At 47.4% G+C, this 21,367-nt stretch overlaps 3 protein-coding genes across 3 annotated transcripts in view; 2 read left to right on the plus strand and 1 right to left on the minus strand.

Annotated features, from left to right (window-relative positions):
* Nucleotides 1-1,877, plus strand: part of LOC311312856 (zinc finger CCHC domain-containing protein 2-like) — a gene marked incomplete at both ends in the record, with an annotated part of 80,806 nt that extends 78,929 nt beyond the window's left edge. The window contains 2 exons of the mRNA XM_084442863.1: nt 1,247-1,808; nt 1,859-1,877. Coding sequence (XP_084298989.1) covers nt 1,247-1,808; nt 1,859-1,877 — 581 coding nt within the window. The remainder of the gene's footprint in view (nt 1-1,246; nt 1,809-1,858) is intronic.
* LOC311313227 (zinc finger CCHC domain-containing protein 2-like) lies at nt 1,872-3,099 on the plus strand. Its single transcript, XM_084443322.1, has 2 exons — nt 1,872-2,635; nt 2,924-3,099. Exons 1-2 carry the CDS (start codon nt 1,882-1,884, stop codon nt 2,983-2,985), a joined length of 816 nt encoding a protein of 271 aa, XP_084299448.1. The 5' UTR covers nt 1,872-1,881; the 3' UTR covers nt 2,986-3,099.
* Nucleotides 3,100-11,473: 8,374 nt separating this feature from the next.
* The window catches only part of LOC311313226 (ribosomal protein S6 kinase alpha-3), a gene marked incomplete at its 3' end in the record, with an annotated part of 34,110 nt that continues 24,216 nt past the window's right edge, over nt 11,474-21,367 (minus strand). The window contains exons 8-19 of the mRNA XM_084443321.1: nt 21,095-21,183; nt 20,919-20,983; nt 20,673-20,775; nt 20,304-20,416; nt 20,043-20,168; nt 19,331-19,420; nt 14,313-14,471; nt 14,035-14,196; nt 13,703-13,779; nt 13,465-13,582; nt 13,239-13,379; nt 11,474-11,596 (exon numbers count right to left, since the gene is read on the minus strand). Of these exons, the coding sequence (XP_084299447.1) occupies nt 11,474-11,596; nt 13,239-13,379; nt 13,465-13,582; nt 13,703-13,779; nt 14,035-14,196; nt 14,313-14,471; nt 19,331-19,420; nt 20,043-20,168; nt 20,304-20,416; nt 20,673-20,775; nt 20,919-20,983; nt 21,095-21,183 (1,366 nt within the window). The remainder of the gene's footprint in view (nt 11,597-13,238; nt 13,380-13,464; nt 13,583-13,702; nt 13,780-14,034; nt 14,197-14,312; nt 14,472-19,330; nt 19,421-20,042; nt 20,169-20,303; nt 20,417-20,672; nt 20,776-20,918; nt 20,984-21,094; nt 21,184-21,367) is intronic.

Consider the following 21,367-nt stretch of genomic DNA (forward strand, 5'->3'; position numbering starts at 1 on the left):
GAGCCAGTGACTTGGGAGATGTGTGCGAGAGCCAACAAATTGGGAGCTGCACAACGGTGTCGCGAGCCAGTCTTCTCATTTCCAGAAACCAGTGAATTTGGGAACAGAGGTAACATTGTCCCCCTGCCGTGTTCAACGGTAGTACCGTATTCCACGGTAGTACCGTTGTATAGAGCTTATAGTATAGTTGGTACCGTGACGTTTTGGCACCGCGGTAGACCGTTGGTACCGGTATATCGTGCAACACTAACTGCTTTGTATTTGATTTAATGTGTTTGTTTGTTTTCACGTGGACACAGTGTAGTCGATAGTGAGGGAGACAGCTGATGCTGCTGCTGCTGTGGCCGTTTGGGGTAGTGGGTGTCAAGAGGTCACACTTAGGCCACAGGGGGGGCCTCTCCTCTGGGGTATTAATGACACATCTCTATGGGACACTATAAACCACACAACCCAGACTGACTGAATGGTGATTAAGACATCATGTTAGGGTGACAGCCGACACATCTGTATGGTCAATCCTCCACCAATCTAGCTTCACTAGGCCCGTTCAACGGGCAGGCCTAGGCGTGGGGGGTGGGCCGAGAGAGCACTATTTAACGTCTCAACCAAACCGTGAGACTTAGATTTGGAAACGGTAGGCAACTCAGCCGGACAGATTGGCTGCTCCCAGCAGGCAGATACTCTGATAACACCATGCGGGGGAGGGAAGTCAAAGGCCACGACTTCGCGCAACAGCCGCAGCCAGCAGAGAAGCAGGGAGAGAGAGAGACTAGGGAAACATCCCAGTGTTCCATGTGATTGTATCTTTGTACAATAAATCTATCATCTGTCGCCGCTTCCAATCCCGTGTTGGGTGATTTCATCAATAACTATCACAACAAGAAGGCTATTAACATCGTGGTTCATATTTAGATGGTGCTGCAACTCTTATCAAGGCTTACAAAAAAATACACAATGCAGAGCAACAGAAGAACGGCAAAAGCCAACACTATAACAGCTGAAACAGAAATATTTAACAAATTGTTTAGCTTAGATTTTTCCCATGCCAGCAATGTTCAGACCACTCCCGGCATACTTGTGTACATGACCTAGGCTTCCAAATATAAGTACACACAATCTGCATCTGAACCCAAAGCTGGTAATAGTTTCAAGAAAGATATTTATCTTGGAAAGCCTGGTCCATGTACAGATCAAAAAACACACACACACACCGCTCTAACCTCTCTCCTCCACCTCTCTCCTCCAGACACCGACAGCCACTCTGATGATTCCAGTCAGGGTGGCTCCTTCTTCCCCCAGCCAGGGACCTCCAGACCCCCCCTGGCCTCCAGCTCTACCAAGCCCAGCGCCAAACCCCCCGGCCCGGATACCAGCCCCCACTTTCCCCCTCTCTCCTTCATGCATCCCTACATGATGCCCAACGGGGCCGAGCCCTCCGAGGCGCCCCTGCCTGTACCCCCTCCTCCCTACACCAGCACCCCAGATGCCAAGTCCCTCGCTGGGGTGCCTGTGATGCCGCCGGGGCCCCTGGTGCCTTCCGCAGTGCCACCTCCAGGGGAGGGCCCCCCCGGCAGCCCCGCTCTGCAGCCTCTGGTCCAGAGGTTCAAGACGGCACTCCCCCTGCTCCAGCCCGGCTCGGAGGGGGGGTCAGGGACGGCCCCCCACGCCCACCAGCCTCCGGTGGGAGCCATCAGTGTGATCGCGCCCGGCCAGGCCTACGCCTACCCTGGCCCCGATGCCACTGGCCCCGGGCCCCTGGGTCCGGCCCTGACAGACCCAGGCCACGCCAAACACCCGGGCCTGGCACTGCCCTCCGGCCTGCCCGCCCACTACGCCCTGCCCCACCTCCCCACCATAGCGGTGGCGCCCTCCCCTGACCAGATGCAAACGGTGCAGGCGGTGGTTCCCCCGGCCGTCCCCACCCACACCCCAGGCCCCGCTCCAAGCCCGAGCCCCGTCCTCACCCACAGCATGGCGCAGAGCGACCCAGCCTCCTACATCAACAGCACCACCTGTGGTGGCGGGGTCGCCGGGGGCAACACCAACAACCCCGCTGTATCCCAGCAACAACAAGCGCCGCAGCAACAACAACAGGCCACGCCCCCCCAGCCTATGGGCTGCGGGGCTTGCGGTTGCCGCGGCAACTGCGGCAGCGGAGGAGGAAGTGGCGGCAGCAGCGCCTCGGGAGGCCACGCCCCATTCTTCTTCCCGGCCCAGATAGCGGCGCGCCAGATGTTCGGAGTCCCGCCCCTCTTCCAGCTGACGTCACTGTGCAGCAGCAGCTACCTGACTCCGCCGGCCCAGACCAATGCCCAGCAGCTGCCCTTCTTCCCCTCCGCCCCGGCCCCGCCCCCCTACGGTACCACCGCCACCGCCCTGCTGCACACGCATGGCCACACTCACACAGACCACGTGCAGGCCGCTGCCGCCGGGTACAGCCTCCAGCAGATGGCGCCAGCGTTCAGCCAGAGGTTCTACCAGCACGTCTACCCAGCCTCTGCGCTGGGCCTTGTGGCTGGGCTGGGTGGAGCCAGCGTCAACAAGAAGAACGGCAACGTGTCCTGCTACAACTGTGGGGTCAGCGGGCACTACGCCCAGGACTGCAAGCAGCCCTGCCTCGACTCCCCCCAGCAAGGTAAAGCTCCCGCCGGGGGCAGCAGGTTAGACAGAGCAGCAGGTCTTATCATCAGTCTGAATAATATAAGAACAACAACAACAATATAATATATTAATATAATAAATACATACATACATACATACATACATACACACACATATATATATATATATATATATATAAATAACAATAATAATAATATACACCACTGATGCCACAGATGCCGTTTCCTCTCTCTCTCCGTCTCTCGCTCCTCCATCTCTCTCTCTGCCCTTGTCTCTTCCTTCATCTCTCTCTGTTTCTCAGGAGGTTTTCGTCTGAAGTATGCTGCCTCCCACTCTTCTGAGGTTTTAGACAACGCAGACTGATGAAGATGGCCTCAGACTGATGAAGATGACCTGTTCTGGTTTTCTCCATGTTCTCGTCTTTGCTCCGGGTTGACAGCGGTGGTCCAGACGAGACATTGTGCTTCAGGACAGGCTCAGGAGGAAGTCGTGTTCTAAGAAACATCTCCAGTCCCAGAGTTTTTTTTTTTTTTTACTCTTTTTTTTTTTTTTTTATTACAGTGAGCTACCTGGAGCTAGCCGGCGAGCGTCTACCGGCTGTCCACAGTACCTGTGCCTAATTCATCACTGACCACCCAAATAGAGCCAATCCAACCGCTCTCATTTCCATAGAGATGACCTTTAACCCCACCGCTCCTTACTGGTGGCGCTTGGTATTTTTGCACTGAAGACTGGACTCAGACAGGCTGGTGTTGACTAGCATAGCTCTGACTGGACCCAGACAGGCTGGTGTTGACTAGCATAGCTCTGACTGGACCCAGACAGACTGGTGTTGACTAGCATAGCTCTGACTGGACCCAGACAGGCTGGTGTTGACTAGCATAGCTCTGACTGGACCCAAACAGGCTGGTGTTGACTAGCATAGCTCTGACTGGACCCAGACAGACTGGTGTTGACTAGCATAGCTCTGACTGGACCCAGACATGCTGGTGTTGACTAGCATAGCTCTGACTGGACCCAGACAGGCTGGTGTTGACTAGCATAGCTCTGACTGGACCCAAACAGGCTGGTGTTGACTAGCATAGCTCTGACTGGACCCAGACAGACTGGTGTTGACTAGCATAGCTCTGACTGGACCCAGACAGGCTGGTGTTGACTAGTGTAGTTCTGATGAGGAACACCAGCTCTTCACCAGGACGGAGGCTGAGCAGGACGAGAGCGTTGTATTCTCAGATTATCCAGAGATCCATCTGTGGTCTCAGTTTTAGAGTTTTCTATCTGTTGTTTTTTACAGCGGTATATTTATGCCTCCTTACGGTTGGCTAGGGTTGTTATTGTTTAAGCCGAACAGCAGCTAAGAAAGATTTAAAATGCAAAACAAAAAAAAATTAATGGAACAAAAAAAGACCTGGGTAGTTTCCTCTGTCAGTGTTTTTGAATGTAAAACATGTTTTTATTTCTTATTGTCAAGGAATCTGGCGGTATCAAAAAAACATTTATTGATGAGCATCTGCCACTTGATCTAATGTGAAAAGCATGGTGAGAGGTGCTACTCTGGAGCATCATGTCTGTCGTTGACGTTAAATGCTGCTGTGTTTTATTTGATCTTTTATTTTGCTCTTGTTTTGGCAACATGCACTATAGCTACCAGGAACTCTGATGTCTCAAGTGCACTGAAACGGTCCCAGGTAGCTTAGCGCTAGGCTCCCAGAGTGGCCGTGGCGTCTCTGAAACGCTACGATCCTACGGTCAGACCAGGTGCAGACACAGAAACACCCGTCTGCTAGGCAGGTGGTCGAAGGGCGCGGGGGTGTCCTGCTAGGCAGGTGGTCGAGGGCGCGGGGGTGTCCTGCTAGGCAGGTGGTCGAGGGCGCGGGGGTGTCCTGCTTATTCACTGGGAAGACTATCACTGCTGACCTGTGCTTTACAGTGGTGCTCCGCTCTCTACCCAGCTCTCTACCTGCAGAGGTGAATGAGCACTACACAGCTTTGGACCCCAGATGGCGCCATATCAATAATCCAGACCTGGCTACTCCCTTGGTTTATTCGCCTTATTCACCTCAGCTGCCATATTGGTCAGTCTGACGTAATTAGGGGTGCGGATGCGGAAGTGCCCGTTGCCTTCTATGTTAAAAGTTCACTGTAAAAACACCACTTCAAGAACCAAAATAGTCAAAATAACAGGCTGAATACACTATCGGGGTTACAAACTCATCATTACCAGACTCTGATTTTCACTGCCGTTGTTTTCGCGTTTGGAAATACAGTAGGAGTGAATGCAGCTGACTGCTAACTATGGCTCATTCACCTCCATGTATTTCCAAACGCAAAAACAACGGCAGTGAAAAACAATCAGAGTCTGGTAATGATGAGTTTGTAACCCCGATAGTGTATTCAGCCTGTTATTTGGACTATTTCGGTTCTTGAAGTGGTGTTTTTACAGTGAACTTTTAACATTTAAGTCAACGGGCACTTCCGTATCCGCACCCCAGACTGACCAATATGGCTGCCAGGTGAATAAGGCGAATTACCTTGCTAATATTTCATTGTGCCAGCCAAGTTTAATTAACCACACCAAGTATTTGAAAGGTTTTTAAATACTTTGATCTAGGTGTGTGCGGTAGTCCAGAGGGCTGTTGATGCTGTAATGGGTTTCTGCTCTGGTGGTTTCTAGAGGGCTGTAGTAGAGTTATGGACGAGGCCTTACCTAGCCTAACACAATATTAATTAACCTGAATTGCAAAAGGTTTTTATCTACAGTATGTAGATATATCAGACCTTACTGCATACGCTATCTGTGCATTAGTAAATGTAGTGAAATCTATGCACACACTCACACACACCACAAATGTTTTCTTTTTAATGTTGACATGTATATGAAAATGACTGTCTGAACACTTAGTTGTCTCTGAGTTGGGTAGGTATCAGGAATGTTTAAGTGTGGCCCTTACACACATAGATATCCCTGGAGAGCATCAGCACACGTATAGATATCCCTGAATAGTATCAGCACACGCGTAGATATCCCTGGAGAGTATCAGCACACACATAGATATCCCTAGAGATATCGGATGATTTACAACCGTTTCATCTGTTTAGGATACATGGTAAATAAATACACACACACGTTGATATGACAAAGTTGTTTCAGATTTCATGAGTAGTTACATTTTTATTTAGTACTGTTTGTTAAGGCTTTCTTCCCCTTGTCAGTCTCTGAAGATCTCCAAACTGCTTCTGCTTGATTTTGAACAAAAAACAACAGATCTGTTGGCTCTGACTTTTCAGATGTCAACTGTTACTCTGAACTTTGTGAGCAATGGAACATGTGGACCACTTGTCTGGTTGGAGGACGGTTGTACATACGGGCCTAGCAGTCGTACTTGTTGAACTTTAAAATGGTTTAAAATGCTGTACTGTATATAGATGTCAGACATGCTGCCCTCAGTTGTATGTTTACTGTATTCTTTGATATCTAAATGTAATCTACTGGAAAGGTCAATTATATTTCTAGAATGAATTTGAATTTTATGCAAATTGTTGATCTGTTTTCCTGGAATTAACAGCAATAAATACAAAATGCCACAAAGTTGTTGCTGTTCTGTTATTGTGTTTCATTAGTTTTTGAACAAAGGGACCCAGATACCACAGAAAAAAACAACTTCTACATGAAAACATATGTGTATGGACGGAAGGGCATCAATTGACTGATATTGTTGTGGGAATGTCATTTTTCAGACTGCCAGTTGGTGTGTGTGCAGTCAGCTGACCAGGCCCAGGGGTTAGGAGTCCAGGTTAGGCCCTGATCATGGAGGTTATACTATTCCAGATAAGTGGAGAACTTGTAGCATGGTTTGCCTTGTTTTGTGAAGAGAGGAGCATGTTGTTTGGCTGGAGTCCCTCGACCTGGACCCAGGAGAGACTTCCTCATTCCCCCCGTTCAACGTTGTGGGGATAAGACAGATGTGTTTCAAATGTAAAGTGCATGCAAAAATGTATTATTATTGTTATTATAGCACATACTACTATCTCTGCAGTTATCCCTCCGCGCCTGCACAGGGCGCCAACAATTTTAGAGCGTCTCGTCTGTCGCAAAGCAGCAGACGCAAACCGAGCCGAACACAATACGGGAAGGGAAGGCTGGTTTGGTTTTAAACAAGAATTTGTTTAATTCGAGTAAATTACAAATAAAAGGACGCGTAAGAGATCGGTGACTAGTTAGGCCAAAGTGAAGTCCCTGGCTGTGCACAATCAGAAAGGAACGATTTGCAAGACAGCGCGCAGTTTCACCGTTTTCGGAGAGGTGCAGAAGGTGGTTAAAAATAAAGCCATTGAAAACCATAAATTCAGTCTAAATATATCTATCTCAAAACGGACACAGGTAGCGTTCAGCAGGCACGTCAAAAGGCGAATCCTACTGAAACGTAGCGCCGTTCCTCCAGTATCTCCAGAGAATGCGCCGGACGGGGGCAGGGCCAGGTCGCTCGACCCGAGCAGGGAACCAGGGGGAGCCGAACTATGCAGAAGGAATCAACGAGATCCAGGTGGTGGAGGTCTCGGACTGGCACACCGAGCCGGGGGGTGGAGAGGAGAGGAAGACGGGACGGGCTGTCCAAGAGGACACCGACGCCCTGGATGAAGAACAGTTTATAATAGAGTACAACAATGCAGAAGAAGAGGAGGTAGGAGAGTTTATCATCGAGTACAACAACGCAGAGGAGGACGGCGAAGGCTTCGTGATCCAGTATAACAACGCAGACTTCCAGCAGGGCGGCCTCGTGGTGGGGGACCCGCGGCCGGCCGCGGAGGACTGGCTGTGGGAAGAGGAGAGCTCACCGAGGGGGGCGAAGGGGAAGGGAAGCAGGGATGCGTCGTTCCACGGCCCGCCGTCTGCTGCAGCCTTCCATAAAGAGCACAAGGTGGATAAACACCCTGATTCCTTAGAGAGTGACGTAAAAGAGACGTTTGTGTGCGACCGTTGCCCCAGTAAACCACGATATAGGTCACAAAAGCGCCTATATTCACATCTACGCAGAGACCACCACGATGACTTGCCTGGAAAGACACTTCAAGCGAAAGTCCATCCCAAGGACTCGTCTGCCAGAAAGCAGTCTGGACTAGGAGAAGTGAAGCCGAAGCGCTGGCAGAGGAAGTCCCAGCGGAGGAAGACCTTCTTCTGCCAGGTGTGCCAGAGCACCTGCCGCAGTCAGAACGACTTGGACGCCCACAGCCGGCGCCACGCCAAGAAGACCGCCACGTTCCCGTGTGTCCTCTGTCCCCAGGTGTTCGCCAAGGTCGGAGGTCAGACTCTTCTACTGAAGCACTACCAGGAAGAGCACCCGGGGATAGTCCCGACGTGTCCGCTCTGTGAAAAGACTTTTAAGAGCCTCGGGGCGTTTCTGTGTCACCATGCCAGACACACCGTTGTCACGCCCTTCTACTGCAGCCAGTGTAAGACCTACCAGAAGACGGAGCGAGGCCTGGTGGTTCACCTGAGGATAGACGCTCTGAGGAACATGAAGAATGCAAGCAATGACGCCTCGCAGTGATCTGGCCACCGATAGCTGACAAGGCCCCGTACTGATAGGCCCCGATCTGATAGGCCGTGGCCTAACAACACCACCGCTCTTGAATGAAGTAGACGGATACAGCTTGTGTATCTCTTCATTTTCTTCAGTTGTCTCGGCAACGCTGAAGGGGAGGACTCTAGATCAACCCCTGTACCTACGTACCAGAGCCCACCACCAGGGGGAGACCTCCACAGTTCGTGTTTCCCATTGCCAAGTACATTTTGCTTTGTACATAAAAAAAAGAAGTGATTTGTGTCTCAGTAAAAGTAAAGTCTATTCTAGTCTACCTTCTACATCAGAGTTCAGAGCCTGAAGTGTTTAGTAGCTCTTTTGGTGCTTATTCTTAGACCCTGTAGTATGTAGAAAGAATTGAGCAGGTCCCCTATGGTGCAGTAGCACTATATGGACAGCAGAGGGAGGCATAAACCACATTCTACAACTGTAGATTTTCATACCATCTTATTGTATGGTCTGTTTTCAATGGTTTTTTTTAAGCATTGTTGCATTTTGTCTTACAGAAAGTTACAATCGCTTGAGGTTCTTTTTCTATTTACTATTTTAATTCACCACTGACATCCAAATAAATGTTTTTATTTTAGACCAAACAAAATATGATAGGCCTATATGCCGGCTCTATATATAAATCTAAACTAGAAAAGCCCACTCCACCTGCACACTCAACAACTGTACGTGCTGACATGTACGTGCTGCATCTTGGGGGGAAGAGAGCTTCACTATGCACTTGTTTTGGCTATGTTTGACAGTCGGTTATTCAAGGCATCAAAAAGCATTGTTCATCATTGAAGCTGATGTAAATACATTTCATTATTATCTCTGAAGTCATTTTCTACTTTTACATCCACAATAAACAATGAAAAGTAAATGAAACAATAGTTTGTTCCTTGTGTCAGCCAATGAAAACCACCCAGTCCTTTAGTAAAGGTTTATTTATTTCAGCGAACTCCTCTCACCCTACTGCAGATGCAAACCCAGAGAGGAGCTAGCAGCAGGACTGGGTAGGCTAGGAGCAGGGCTAGGAGGGCTAACAGCTTGAGGGCTAGGAGGGCTAGTCTGGGAGCTGGACTGGGAGGCCTGACAGGACGTCTCCTTGTGGGAGAGCAGGAAGAGAGGGAGGATGGAGGACGCAAGCAGAGCCTCTAATACACCCCTCCAAGCTCTGATCAGAAGCTGTGTTGGAGCATAATCAGTTTTTCTCTTGAGTAAAAAAGTTCCATCCCTCTTGTTGAAACGTTCAGGAGATCTGAGAGGAGAGTTGGTGGGGAGGCGTGGCCTCCTAACCCGACTGTACAGCCTTGCATGAACCCTGAAGGATTTGGAGTCGGCAGATCTGATTGGTGTTCAGCAGATCTTACCTTGTAGAGGGTCCCATGGACAGCACAGAAGGGGGCGGGGCATGTGCTCTTACCCATTGTTATCTGAGCTGCTTTAGGGAACAGGTCACATGACGCGTCAGCAGACAGCCTCCCAGCATGCCTCAGGGCAGGCGGCAGATCCTGAGTCAGCTCACATTCTCCTGACCCCAGATAGACCAAGGTTAGTCTGACAGGCTGCCCCACCCAGCTCAGCTGGTACAGTGGCCTATGTTGGGTTAGGGTGATCGACACCAACTAGGCCAGATGGAATATACCGAGCCATCAGCAAGCAACCTGGTGATTGGGAATGTAAAATATTTATGGAATGAATTCATTAAAATTAAGCCAAGCACTGCTACAAACCACTGATTGCTACAAACCACATCACTGTTATATTCAATGAATAGGCATATGATTTCAGCCTTAAGGACTTGATAGAGAAGCTTTGTTCAGATTCCTAATGACCTGCTGGTCCCTGCAGACTCCTTGTAGAAGAGCTGGCGTTAGGCAGACACCACGGTTGTGATAGGACAGGACAGATGAAGCAAAAAGTTTTCTAGTCAGTCAGAGGGGAGCACAGAACTAACGGCCATCTTGCTCAAATCTATGCAATCCTTCCAAGGTGTGGGTTTGTCTGGTCACTGTCACTTCAGTGTACTGTATCTATGTCCATTATGTCAACAACCCACATGTGCTTGTATGCATTACTCTCCTTTGGGACACAGAAAAAATGCATTGTTTTTTATTTATTTCATATAAACCCGAGTTACTCTATTGTCTGCATGTGTACAGGTCATCATGTCAGAAGCAGCCGAGTCTGACACACTGACCCCGGAGCAGGTGTCCATGGTGTCTCCTGTGGTGGGGGTGCAGGGCTGGACAGGACGAGCTGCTCCCAGATCTGTGCTTATAGGAGCAGGGAGAGGTCAAGAGGTCACACTTCCTGGTCCCTGCTCTGCAGCCCGTTCAGGGTCTGTCACCACAGCAACACTACCAGGTAACCACGGCAACAATACCACGCTGCCAGGTAACCATGGCAATACTCTCATGCTGCCAGGTAACCAGGACAAATCACCTGTACTTAATGACAAATCATGTTATCGAGTTCAGTCCACATATAAGACGACCACACAGGCAGTTGTGAGGGAATCCACATGGTCCGCTGTCGGACGCTGGCTTGACCACAGATATCTAAAAAACGTTCTCATCTCAATGGGGTTGACCAGCTCCTTCCTCCAGATCTTTCGGCACTAGAACGGGACTGGGGGTGTGACAGGGTGCCAGCCCGCCTGAGCCATGATTGGAAATCCCTCGTCACTCCGGGCTCTGTAGAATCTAATTGGCTGTTCTATCTGAGTGCGCCCTCTTCCTGGGGGAGTATACCGGGCTTGTCTCCCCATGATGACCTCACCACTTTAGTCCCCGAATGATGACATCATCACCTCAGAGGCTATATGTACGGTCATACAGATTAACAGCTATACAGTACATAACCATAAGAACACAGGTGTTAATGCAAACATTAGATTATCATAACTATCTCTCATGGTCCCAAGCTTAGGGAACGCAACACATTGGCTCCCTGTCCGAGCGTCCAGAGCAGAGGGTCTGTAGAGACTAAATATGACAGTGGTGTTGCGTCAGCGAGAGCTTCGTCTCCAGGCTGGTCCTGGGGCCCCCAGCACTGACGCCATGCTGGATGAGGTGTGTTAAAGCTGGGCTGAGGGCTGGAGGACCCCTGGGGGGGGTCTCTGTGTTCCTATTTGGCTTCGGTGGGCACAGGTGCGCCAGGGTCCTATCCCGGGTCACCAGTGGGACCAGGTGGGTGGACGGCACCCCGGGGGGGATGGAGAGAGCGCAGGGGGTCGGAGGTCAGAGTAGGCAGGGCGGGGGTCAAGGTGGACAAGGTCACAGAGCGGTGGAGGTGAGCTTCTTCACACCTCTGCGCTGGGCCAGAGTAGAACAGCCCACGGGCTCCAGGACGGGTGGGACACTCCTGTTGAGGGCAGAGTACGTGGCTGCCATGGCGCCCTGCGAGAGAGGGGGAAGGGAGGGTCAGCCACTGATGTTACTACTATACTCTATAACTACTGCTATTACACTAACTAGAACTGTTCTGAAGATTATATGGGACAGGCTGTTTAGGGGCCCAATTGCTAGGTGGCGTTGCTCCACTGAGTAGAGGCCTACAAAAGACTGCGATGCAGTTGTCTGCCGTGCAACTGTGCAAGTTCATGACTTTACGTGTTGTTTTCTAAAGTTAATTCATACTTCAAATTTCTGTGTTTGCATCCAGAGATATGTAAGTGGATATATTTACTTACTAGATACTTGATCTGTTAGAATTTGTGATTCAATATAGACGACTTATTAGTAGGCTACTGTTTGGGAATGCTTCGCTGCTACTAGCACCCAATTCGCCTTATTCACTTCAGCTGCCATATTGGTCAGTCTGACGTAATTGGTGGTGCGGATGCGGAAGTGCCCGTTGCCTTCAATGTTAAAAGTTCACTGTAAAAACAAGAACCGAAATAGTCAAAATAACAGGCTGAGTACACTATCAGGGTTACAAACTCATCATTACCAGACTCTGATTGTTTTTCACTGCCGTTGTTTTCGCGTTTGGAAATACATGGAGGTGAATGAGCCGTCATTCACTCCCATGTTTTTCCAAACGCGAAAACAATGGCAGTGAAAAACATTCAGAGTCTGGTAATGATGAGTTTGTAACCCCGATAGTGTATTCAGCCTAGTTTGTAACCCCAATAGTGTATTCAGCCTGTTATTTTGACTATTTTGGTTCTTGAAGTGGTGTTTTTACAGTAAACTTTTAACATTGAAGGCAACGGGCACTTCCGCATCCGCACCACCAATTACGTCAGACTGACCAATATGGCAGCTGAAGTGAATAAGGCGAATGGTCCCTTTATATTGTTGGCTACGTTACGTCTGACAGTCCTTAGCTACTGTCCGTCGCTAGCTATGTATAATGTCATGTGACACAAGCATAGTTATTCTTTGAGATTATTGTTTGCTATTATTGTACCTGTGGGTTGGATTCTACTGATTTGCATTGTTCTGAGTGAGCTGTTACTCATGGCTATCTGTATTGTTTATTTCAGAACCACACACCCATTTGCATTAAATGCACCAACTTAATCAGCCGTCTCAAGTTACTCTTTAAACCCAAGTCTTAGGGGAATACAGGACTACATTGACAGCATTCTGACCGATGTACACTCCGCGATTATACCCGAGTGTAGCTAGCCCGTAATTATTGAGACTCCGTAACAATAACATTAATATACAATACTGGTACCCCAACCCTGCCTCACCAAGACAGTAAAGAGAGGTATACAGTAGACTTTAGACAGAGACACTGGGAGAGTGTGTGTGTGCGTGTGTGTGTAATGGTAAATGGACTACACTTTTATAGTGCTTTTATCCAAAGTGCTTTACAATGAAGGCCTCTCATTCACACACACATACACACACACCAATGGCGGCAGCTGCCATGCAAGGTGCTAGCCTGCTCATTGGGAGCAATTCAGGCTTCAGTGTCTCGCCTAAGGACACTTCGACTTGTGGACAAGAAGAGCCAGGATACGAACCGCCGATCATTGGATGATCCGCTCTACCTCCTAAGCTACAGACGTGTGTGTGCGTGTGGTACCTTGACCAGGTGTGGTGCGTCCTGTCTGTAGAGTGTGTATTTGGGCAGCTGGTCTCGGTGTGTGACCCAGGGGTGTCGGAGCACCTGTCCGGCGGTCAGACGCTGGTGAGGGTCGACGTGCAGCATCTTAGACACCAGCTCCTACCGGTCAGAGGTCAAACACATGTATATCAGGTACATATATTGCACTGTGTGTGTGCGTGTGTATGTGTGTGTGCGTGAGTACCTTAGCCTCGTCTGAGACTGAGTTCCAGTACCCTCCACTCAAAGAGAACTTGCCGCTGCCAATCCGAGCCAGGATGTTCTCTGGGTTATCTTCCGGTCCGTTAGCAAAGGGAGTGAACCTGGAGGGAGGGAGAGAGGGAGGGACAGAGGGAGGGAGCAAGGGTGGAAGGAACAGCTTGTTAACATGGTATCGAGCAAGAAATGTTACATACAGTATATAGATACACACACACACCTACCCTGTTAACATGGTATAGAGCAGGACACCAAGACTCCAGATGTCACAGGCTGCATCATAACCCTGCTTCTTCAGTACCTGCACAACACACACACGCACACATTATGGAGCTACGCTGTACTCACTGAGAGACCGACAGAGTAGGGGAGTTCAGTCATAAAGCTAGGCGGATAGACAGAGAGAGACCGACAGAGTAGGGGAGTTCCGTCATAAAGCTAGGCGGATAGACAGAGAAAGGGAGAGAAAGGAATGGATAGAGTGAAAGGGAGAGAGAGGAGGAGAGTCAGCGGAGGCAGAGAGTCAGAGTCAAAAAGTCAGCAGAGGCGGGTGTACCTCTGGAGCTACGAAGTTGGCGGTGTAGCAGGGTGTCATGAGCAGACCGTTCTCCGCCCGCAGCTGCTTGGCGAAGCCAAAGTCACAGATCCTGATGGACTCAGCGTTGCCGCTCTCGTCCACGTACAGGATGTTGCTGGGCTTCAGGTCCCGGTGCACCACCTGCAGAAAGCCAAGGTTACACTGGGGACACTGGGGAAAAGGCAAACTATCCCTATAAGCTGGTGTTGATGAACACATGAGCAAACACACACACATACACACACACACACACTTACCCCCTGTATGTGGAGGTACTCGACAGTCTTGGTGATGGTGTAGAGCACGGCGCTCGCCTCTCTCTCGGAGAAGAACTTCTGTCTCAGGATCTTATCCAGCAGCTCTCCGCCTTTCAGGAGCTCTGTCACCAGGTACACCGACCTGCCGTCATCATACACCTATCACAAGAGACCTGCCGTTATCATACACCTATCACAAGAGACCTGCCATCATCATACACCTATCACAAGAGACCTGCCGTCATCCTACACCTATCACAAGAGACCTGCCGTCATCATACACCTATCACAAGAGACCTGCCGTCATCATACACCTATCACAGAGAGGACAGTTACTGGATATAATCATTTTGATTTAATAATCCCTTTTCTTATATTTGTTCATCATTTTCCTTTTCAGACTCATCCAATACTGTCAGTTCTTATGTCAGTTCTCCTAATACTACTACTGGTACTAGCAGTTCTTTTTCCTTTAGAAAAATCATGCCTGTGGAAGTTCTGCATGCTATTAGTGATTTGAAGGAGGGCAGTGGCACTGTCCTGATAGATTGGAGGCCAAGTTCGTTAAGTTTGCCTCTCATATTAATGTATCCTCTTGCTGACTTATTTAACCTATCTCTGTCAACTTGTATGCCTCCTTCCATCTGGAAATGCGCAAACATAACTCCCCTCCATAAAGGTGGTGACAGTCTTGATCTCAATAACTACAGACCCATTTCCATTATTAGTGCAGTTGCCAAATTCATTTTTAATCAGTAATCTCAGTACATGAATGACTTTGACATCTTACCCCAAACCCAATCTGGCTTCAGATGAAATTTCTCAACCACACTCTGCTCTCCTTAAATTTACTAATGACGTGTCATCATCCTTTGATGAGGGTCAGCTTACTGGTTCAAGTTTTGTCACTCTGACCAAGGCTTTTGACTTGGTTGATCATTACCTACTTCTGGATACACTTCCCTCAATTGGTCTATTGGTACAGGCTTTATTCTGGTTCCGTTAATATCTACATAACAGACATCATTGTGTTGTTTATCATGGTAGGCAGTCTGAATATCTAGTTATGGACAAAGGTTGTTCTTTTGGTCCTCTCCTTTTCTCCATATGCTCTGATTGCAATGTTCATTTATATGCTGATGACACTTATTTATAAATCCAGCTCTGATATTTCACAAATACAAAGCTCACTTAAATCTGATTTTAATGCTGTTCGTTTTATAACACAAACGTATATTGAACAAAAATAAATCTTGCATGCTATTTGGTAGTAGATACAAACGTTGTACATGTACCAACATGAGTATTAACTTCTGTGATGGGTAACCACTTGAAGGTTGAAGGTTGATGTATTTAAATATCTGTGTGTATATGTATGGCTGGACACTGAACTCTTCTTTAAGCCTCATATTGATTGTCATAGAAAAATAAAGTGCAGTCTGAGCACATTATACTGCTCAATAAATTGTTTCTCTCTTCAGGTAAGAAAAATAATAATTTCTCAATTAGTACTACCCATTCTCGATTCAGCCAATATTGTTTATAAGAACACATCTGAACACATCTTTATTTTCTAAATGTAGTATACAAGTCTGTGCAGATTTGTTTCTGAGTTCTCCGTATCGTACCCATCATTATGTATAAATCACTTAAAGGTGTCCTATTATGCTCATTTTGAATTATTTACAAAAAATGTACAAGTCTTTGAGGTCCCCAAAACATGTCGTTGAGTATTGTTGCTGAAAATACCACTCAGAATAAGCATTCTAGCATGCCTCTATACCAGGGGTGGCCAACCCGCGGGCTCTTTGCCCGTCAATGTGCGGCTCCTCCATCCATTGATTAAAAAAAAAGTTGGCTTGCGGCTCTTCCATCCTTTCATTAAAAAAAATTATTCATTCATTCCATAAGAACGTCTCTCTGTCTCTCTCTCTCTCTCTCTCTCTCTCTCTCTCTCCAGTTTCGCTGTGCATTTCTTCCTGCCCATTTTAGTTTATTGCAGATTTGTCATAAAATCATATGATTCGTTACGCTAGGTCGCGAGGAAGTCGCGTGAGAACCACTTCAAACCAATCATATAGGTAGCAAATCACCTTGGTAACAAAATAATTGTAAACAAAATAATTTGCTTTGCGTGGGTCATTCTCTTTTACGACAAAAGCTAACGTAGCCTAGGCTACTGTACACAACCAAAGAATGGCTGGAAAGAAATGCGCAGCGAAAAGCAAATATGAAGACGAACACGGACATTTTTTACCCGAGTGTGAGAGTTATTTTTTCTTCATAGAACGTAATGGTAAGCCATTCTGTCTGATATGCCAGACATCATTGGGACATTTCAAAGCCTCAAATCTCCAGCCCAACCCAGCCCAGCCCAATCCAGTCATGCCTAACCCAGCCCAGTCCAGCCTAACCCAGCCCAGTCCAGTCCAGCCTAACCCAGCCCAGCCTAACCCAGTCCAGTCCAGCCTAACCCAGCCCATCCTAGTCCAGTCCAGCCTAACCCAGCCCATCCCAGTCCAGTCCAGCCTAACCCAGCCCAGCCCAGCCCAGCCCAGCCCAGTCCAGTCCAGCCCAGCCCAGCCTAACCCAGCCCAGCCCAGCCCAGCCCAGTCCAGTCCAGTCCAGTCCAGCCTAACCCAGCCTAGTCCAGCCCAGCGTAACCCAACCCAGTCCAAAATATATTATGTCAGAAAATATCTTGTTGTATGTATTAATTTTAAATAAATTAACTTTAAATGTATATTTAATGGACAATAATGTTTTTCTTCTTATTTTAGACTGGGGTGCCTTGGGATTTTAAGTACTTATGAAGGGTGCAGTGACTGAAAAAAAGGTTGAGATACGCTGGTATATATGTTGAGGCTCTGGGTGGTACCACAGTAATTTTTGTGTCTCTTAGTCTCTGACTGGTTGGCCACCCCTGCTCTATACCCCTTTGTTGACTACGAGATCAGATTGAGCGTGTTTTTTGATATGCAAATGCTCTCAGCTAAGAGCAAGTTGGCATGCTAGAGAACAAGGGCTGTTGACGGCGCTATGCTACCTCAAATATACAGACCTGCAAACTCCCGAGAGAGAAAAAGGTGACAAGGTCCGAAACCAAGTTATGGTAGGGGGTCCGGGGGCCTCCTCCCCCATAAGAATTTTTTTAGTGATTTTAATATGCAAATTACATTTTTTAGAGCGTTTTGAAACTAGAATTTCTATGAGCGAGTAGATACATGGCTCTTGCGAGGCGCATAATATATCCATCCCAATTACAACCCCAAATACAATTATGTAGATATCCAGATTCACAGTTGAAACATTTTAATAAGAATTTCAATGTTTCTTTTTCCCTAAAAAGAGAGAACAAGTATCTCATAAAAAGTTGGTTATTTACTTAAACAACCAAACAATTACTTTTTTACACTTTATTCTCCCTGTTGCCTCTCAAAAAAAGACAACCAACCTCCATTGCATGAAATGCAGGAAAGAATGAGACAGGGAGACATGATAGCTTTTAGGGATGCCCCGTCGGAATTATTTGGGCCGATACCGATCACCAATTATTTTCCTCAGGATCGGCAGATACCGATACCGATTTATAAAAAAACACACAAAAAACGACTTCTCCTCTTAGAATGGTCTTACCCATATTATTGTATCGATATAATGACACTGTCTTTGCTTGCATAGATTTAGATTAAGGTTGCCCATTATTATCACTTATTAACTGATAAATAGGCCCTCCAAATATTATTCGGTATATATCAGATTCAGTAGACTTCATACTTCAGTATACAATATACCATTTGGACCCATGCCAAGTGAGTAAAAAAAAAAGTAGTGTTTTTTGTTGTGTAATTGTTTTCCGTGACTTTTATTTTGGAATTCCTTGAAAGAAAGCTGTTTGAGGGCCAACTAGTAGTGTCCTCTATACTAATTTTAAACCGCAATCATTTTGTATGACCACTCAAACTAGAAGTCTAACAATTTCATTCCACTAACGTTACTCTAACATGATGAGACAAGCATCCGGTATGAGGCAAAAGGGGACTTTGTTCGTGTTAGCTAGCTAGCGTTAGTACTATTTTCAAACAAACAGCATAATTACTTGCAGGTTCTGCATAATTTTCATGAACAATTTGTATTGCTTGATCATTCAGAAAGAGTTTATCTGAAAATCCTGCATATGTTGACCCAGGTTGGAAAAGCAATCAGGCAAAAAATGGCTAGCACACACTGCCAGTGTTTTGCCAATTTCAGCGGGAACATTGCCATCAAAAATAAAATGTATCCACTCGGCTCTGCTGTCCTTTGAGCTTGGGAGACTATCTGTGCTGCTTAGTACATCCAAGAACAGAGCATTTTCTGTGCAAATACATTATGCTAGCGAGCGGGGTCCTTGAACGTGACATAGAATGGGGTGGGAGATTTGAACGGCTTGCAGGGACTGACTTTTTTTCTAATGTTTTCATTTCGGCTGACCACAACAAAATTACTGGGTTGTTTCACGTCATACTTTGTGTGTTAGTAGGCCCATCAGAGACTCAAATGTACATGCAAAAACAATGAAAAAGTTAGTTTTCCAAACGTATGTGGACCCCTTTAACTGGCTATCTCTACATGCCAGAAAGCATTTTCATTGGGTTTACATGTATTTTTCTTATCCATCCTTCTAATCTAAAGCAATACCTAGTCCCATGCAGATCCCCATATTCACTTAGACATACTCAGTACCCCTCTTTCTTTGTTCCCAATATCACTAAAGAATAACCTGCCTGACTTGCTCTGATTCATCTCACTGTACATTTTTAGAACATCACTATTTGCTCACTTGAAAACAACCTGTTCTTGCTTGTGATCGTGTTTAATTCTTTGTAAAGGGTGCCAGTAATGTGCTGGTGGGTTGGGGAATTGTAAGTGCATGGGTGCCATACTTGTATGTTTCTGTGTGTTTCTGTATTTTTCTTTTGAATTGTACTGCTGTTGTATTTGTGTTTCAAGGATCCATGATGATTCATCTGACTCACGTCCTTCAGTGTGATGATGTTGGGGTGTTGTCCGTATCTCAGCAGGATCTCCACCTCCTCTGTGGGGTCCTTCTTGGCCTTGCTGATAATCTGGAACCAGGAGCAGATTCACTACAAGTCTCAGCTAAACGCAAACTAGCCTAGCTGTGACTGAACATGTCTACCTAGCTATGACTGAACACATCTACCTAGCTAAATTCTACCTAGCCTAGCTGTGACTGAACAGGTCCATCTAGCTAAACACTAACTAGCCTAGCTGTGACAGAATGTGTCCATCCAGATAAACGCTACCTAGCCACGCTGAGACTGAACGTATGCATCCAGCTACTACCTAGCCTAATTGTGACTGAACATGCACCTAGGTAAACAATAATTAACCTAGCTGTGAACATGTCTACCTAGCTAAATGCTAATTACCCTAGCTGTGAAATGTCTACCTAGCTAAACGCTAACCTAGCTGTGAACATGTGTACCTAGCTAAACGGTACCTAGCCTAGCTCTGACTGAACATGTCTACCTAGTTAAACGCTACAGTACCTAGCCTAGCTCTGACTGAACATGTCTTCCTAGCTAAAGGCTACCTGTCCTAGCTGTGAATAAACATGTCCATCCAGCTAAACACTACCTAGCCTAGCTGTGACTGAATGTGTCCATCTTATCAGTTCCTTTCACAGTGAGTTCTGGAGTGTTGACAGTGCTGTTTGTGCTATACCTTCACAGCGTACTCCATGCCAGTGCTCTTGTGAACACAGCGTTTGCAGACGGAATAGGAGCCCACGCCTATGTCCTCCTTTATGTCGTACACGTCAGAGAACTGGGCCGTACTTCTGTGCAGCTGCTACACACACACACACACACACACACACACACACACACACATACACACAGGGTAGACACACAGGTCGGTCACTGCAAACATGTCTGCATTTCTGCAGGTGTATGTGTGTGTGTGAGAGAGTGTGAGTGTGTGTACCTGTACAATAGTGTTGGGTAGTGGTTGTGTCTCCTCTTCTGACGTTATGGCCACAAAGCTGAATCCTCGGAACAGCTGGTGGGCGTTGGCACTGGGAGGTACCCCTGGAGAGTCTGCACACACACACACACACACACACACACACACACACACACACACACACACACACACACACACACACACACACACACACAGACAGACGGACAGACACACACACATATTAGATTAGATTAGGTACTGTAATGGACCAAAGCAGCAGAGATTTAGAGTGAATGTGTGTGTAGATGCGCGCATGTGTGTGTATATATGTGTGTGTGTGTGTGTATGTGTGTGTGTGTGTGTGTGTGTGTGCAGACTCTCCAGGGGTACCTTTGGGTGTTTTGGCTGTGAACTCTGGGTCGAAGTAGAAGGTGTCGTCTGGTCGGCCGGTGGCTGGTTTGAATGGAGGCTGCAGCTCTCTGCGGAACAGTTTCTACACACACACAGACACTTCACACACCTTCCCTTGAAGACACCTATGAAGACACTCACACGCCCACGCCCACACACACACACACACACACACACACACACACACACACACACACACACACACACACACACACACACACTCACGTTCCAGTCTATGGTGCTATAGAAGTGGTGTCTCTTGATCTCCTCCACACCATCCGGCCCCGCTCCTGCAGAGACAGACAGTCAGAACCAGGTCTAGAACACCGCGCAGCCCACAGGCCGGGGGGGGGGGGGCGGGGGGGGGGACTTAGGTGGGGTAGAGGTGTGGGGGGGTGTACCTAGCCTGTTTGATGGGTTGCGTTTGAAAAGGTTCCTCAGGAGACTCTGTGCTTCTGAACTCAGGAACTGTGGCATCCCCAATTTAGCCCTGGAGGGTAGGAGGAGAGAGAGAGAGAGAGGGAGAGAGGGAGATGGAAGGTGAGAGAAAGAGAGAGAGAGAGAGGACAATAAAAAGAAAAGGTAGCAGGGAGGATAAAAGGAGGAAGGATACTATTAGAGCAGGTTATCACAGGTTATTGCTGCAGTCATCTGTATTCAGGCACCATCCGGAG

This window comes from Borostomias antarcticus (genome assembly GCF_949987555.1).
Source record: "Borostomias antarcticus genome assembly, chromosome: 9".
NCBI lineage: Eukaryota > Metazoa > Chordata > Actinopteri > Stomiiformes > Stomiidae > Borostomias > Borostomias antarcticus.

Excerpts from the sequence above, each read along its gene's own strand:
- LOC311313227 (XM_084443322.1), top strand. The coding sequence starts at position 1,882 with ATGCAAACGGTGCAGGCGGTGGTTCCCCCGGCCGTCCCCACCCACACC. Across the intron at positions 2,636-2,923 it reads CCTCGACTCCCCCCAGCAAG|GAGGTTTTCGTCTGAAGTAT; the intron begins GTAAAGCTCCCG and ends TCTGTTTCTCAG.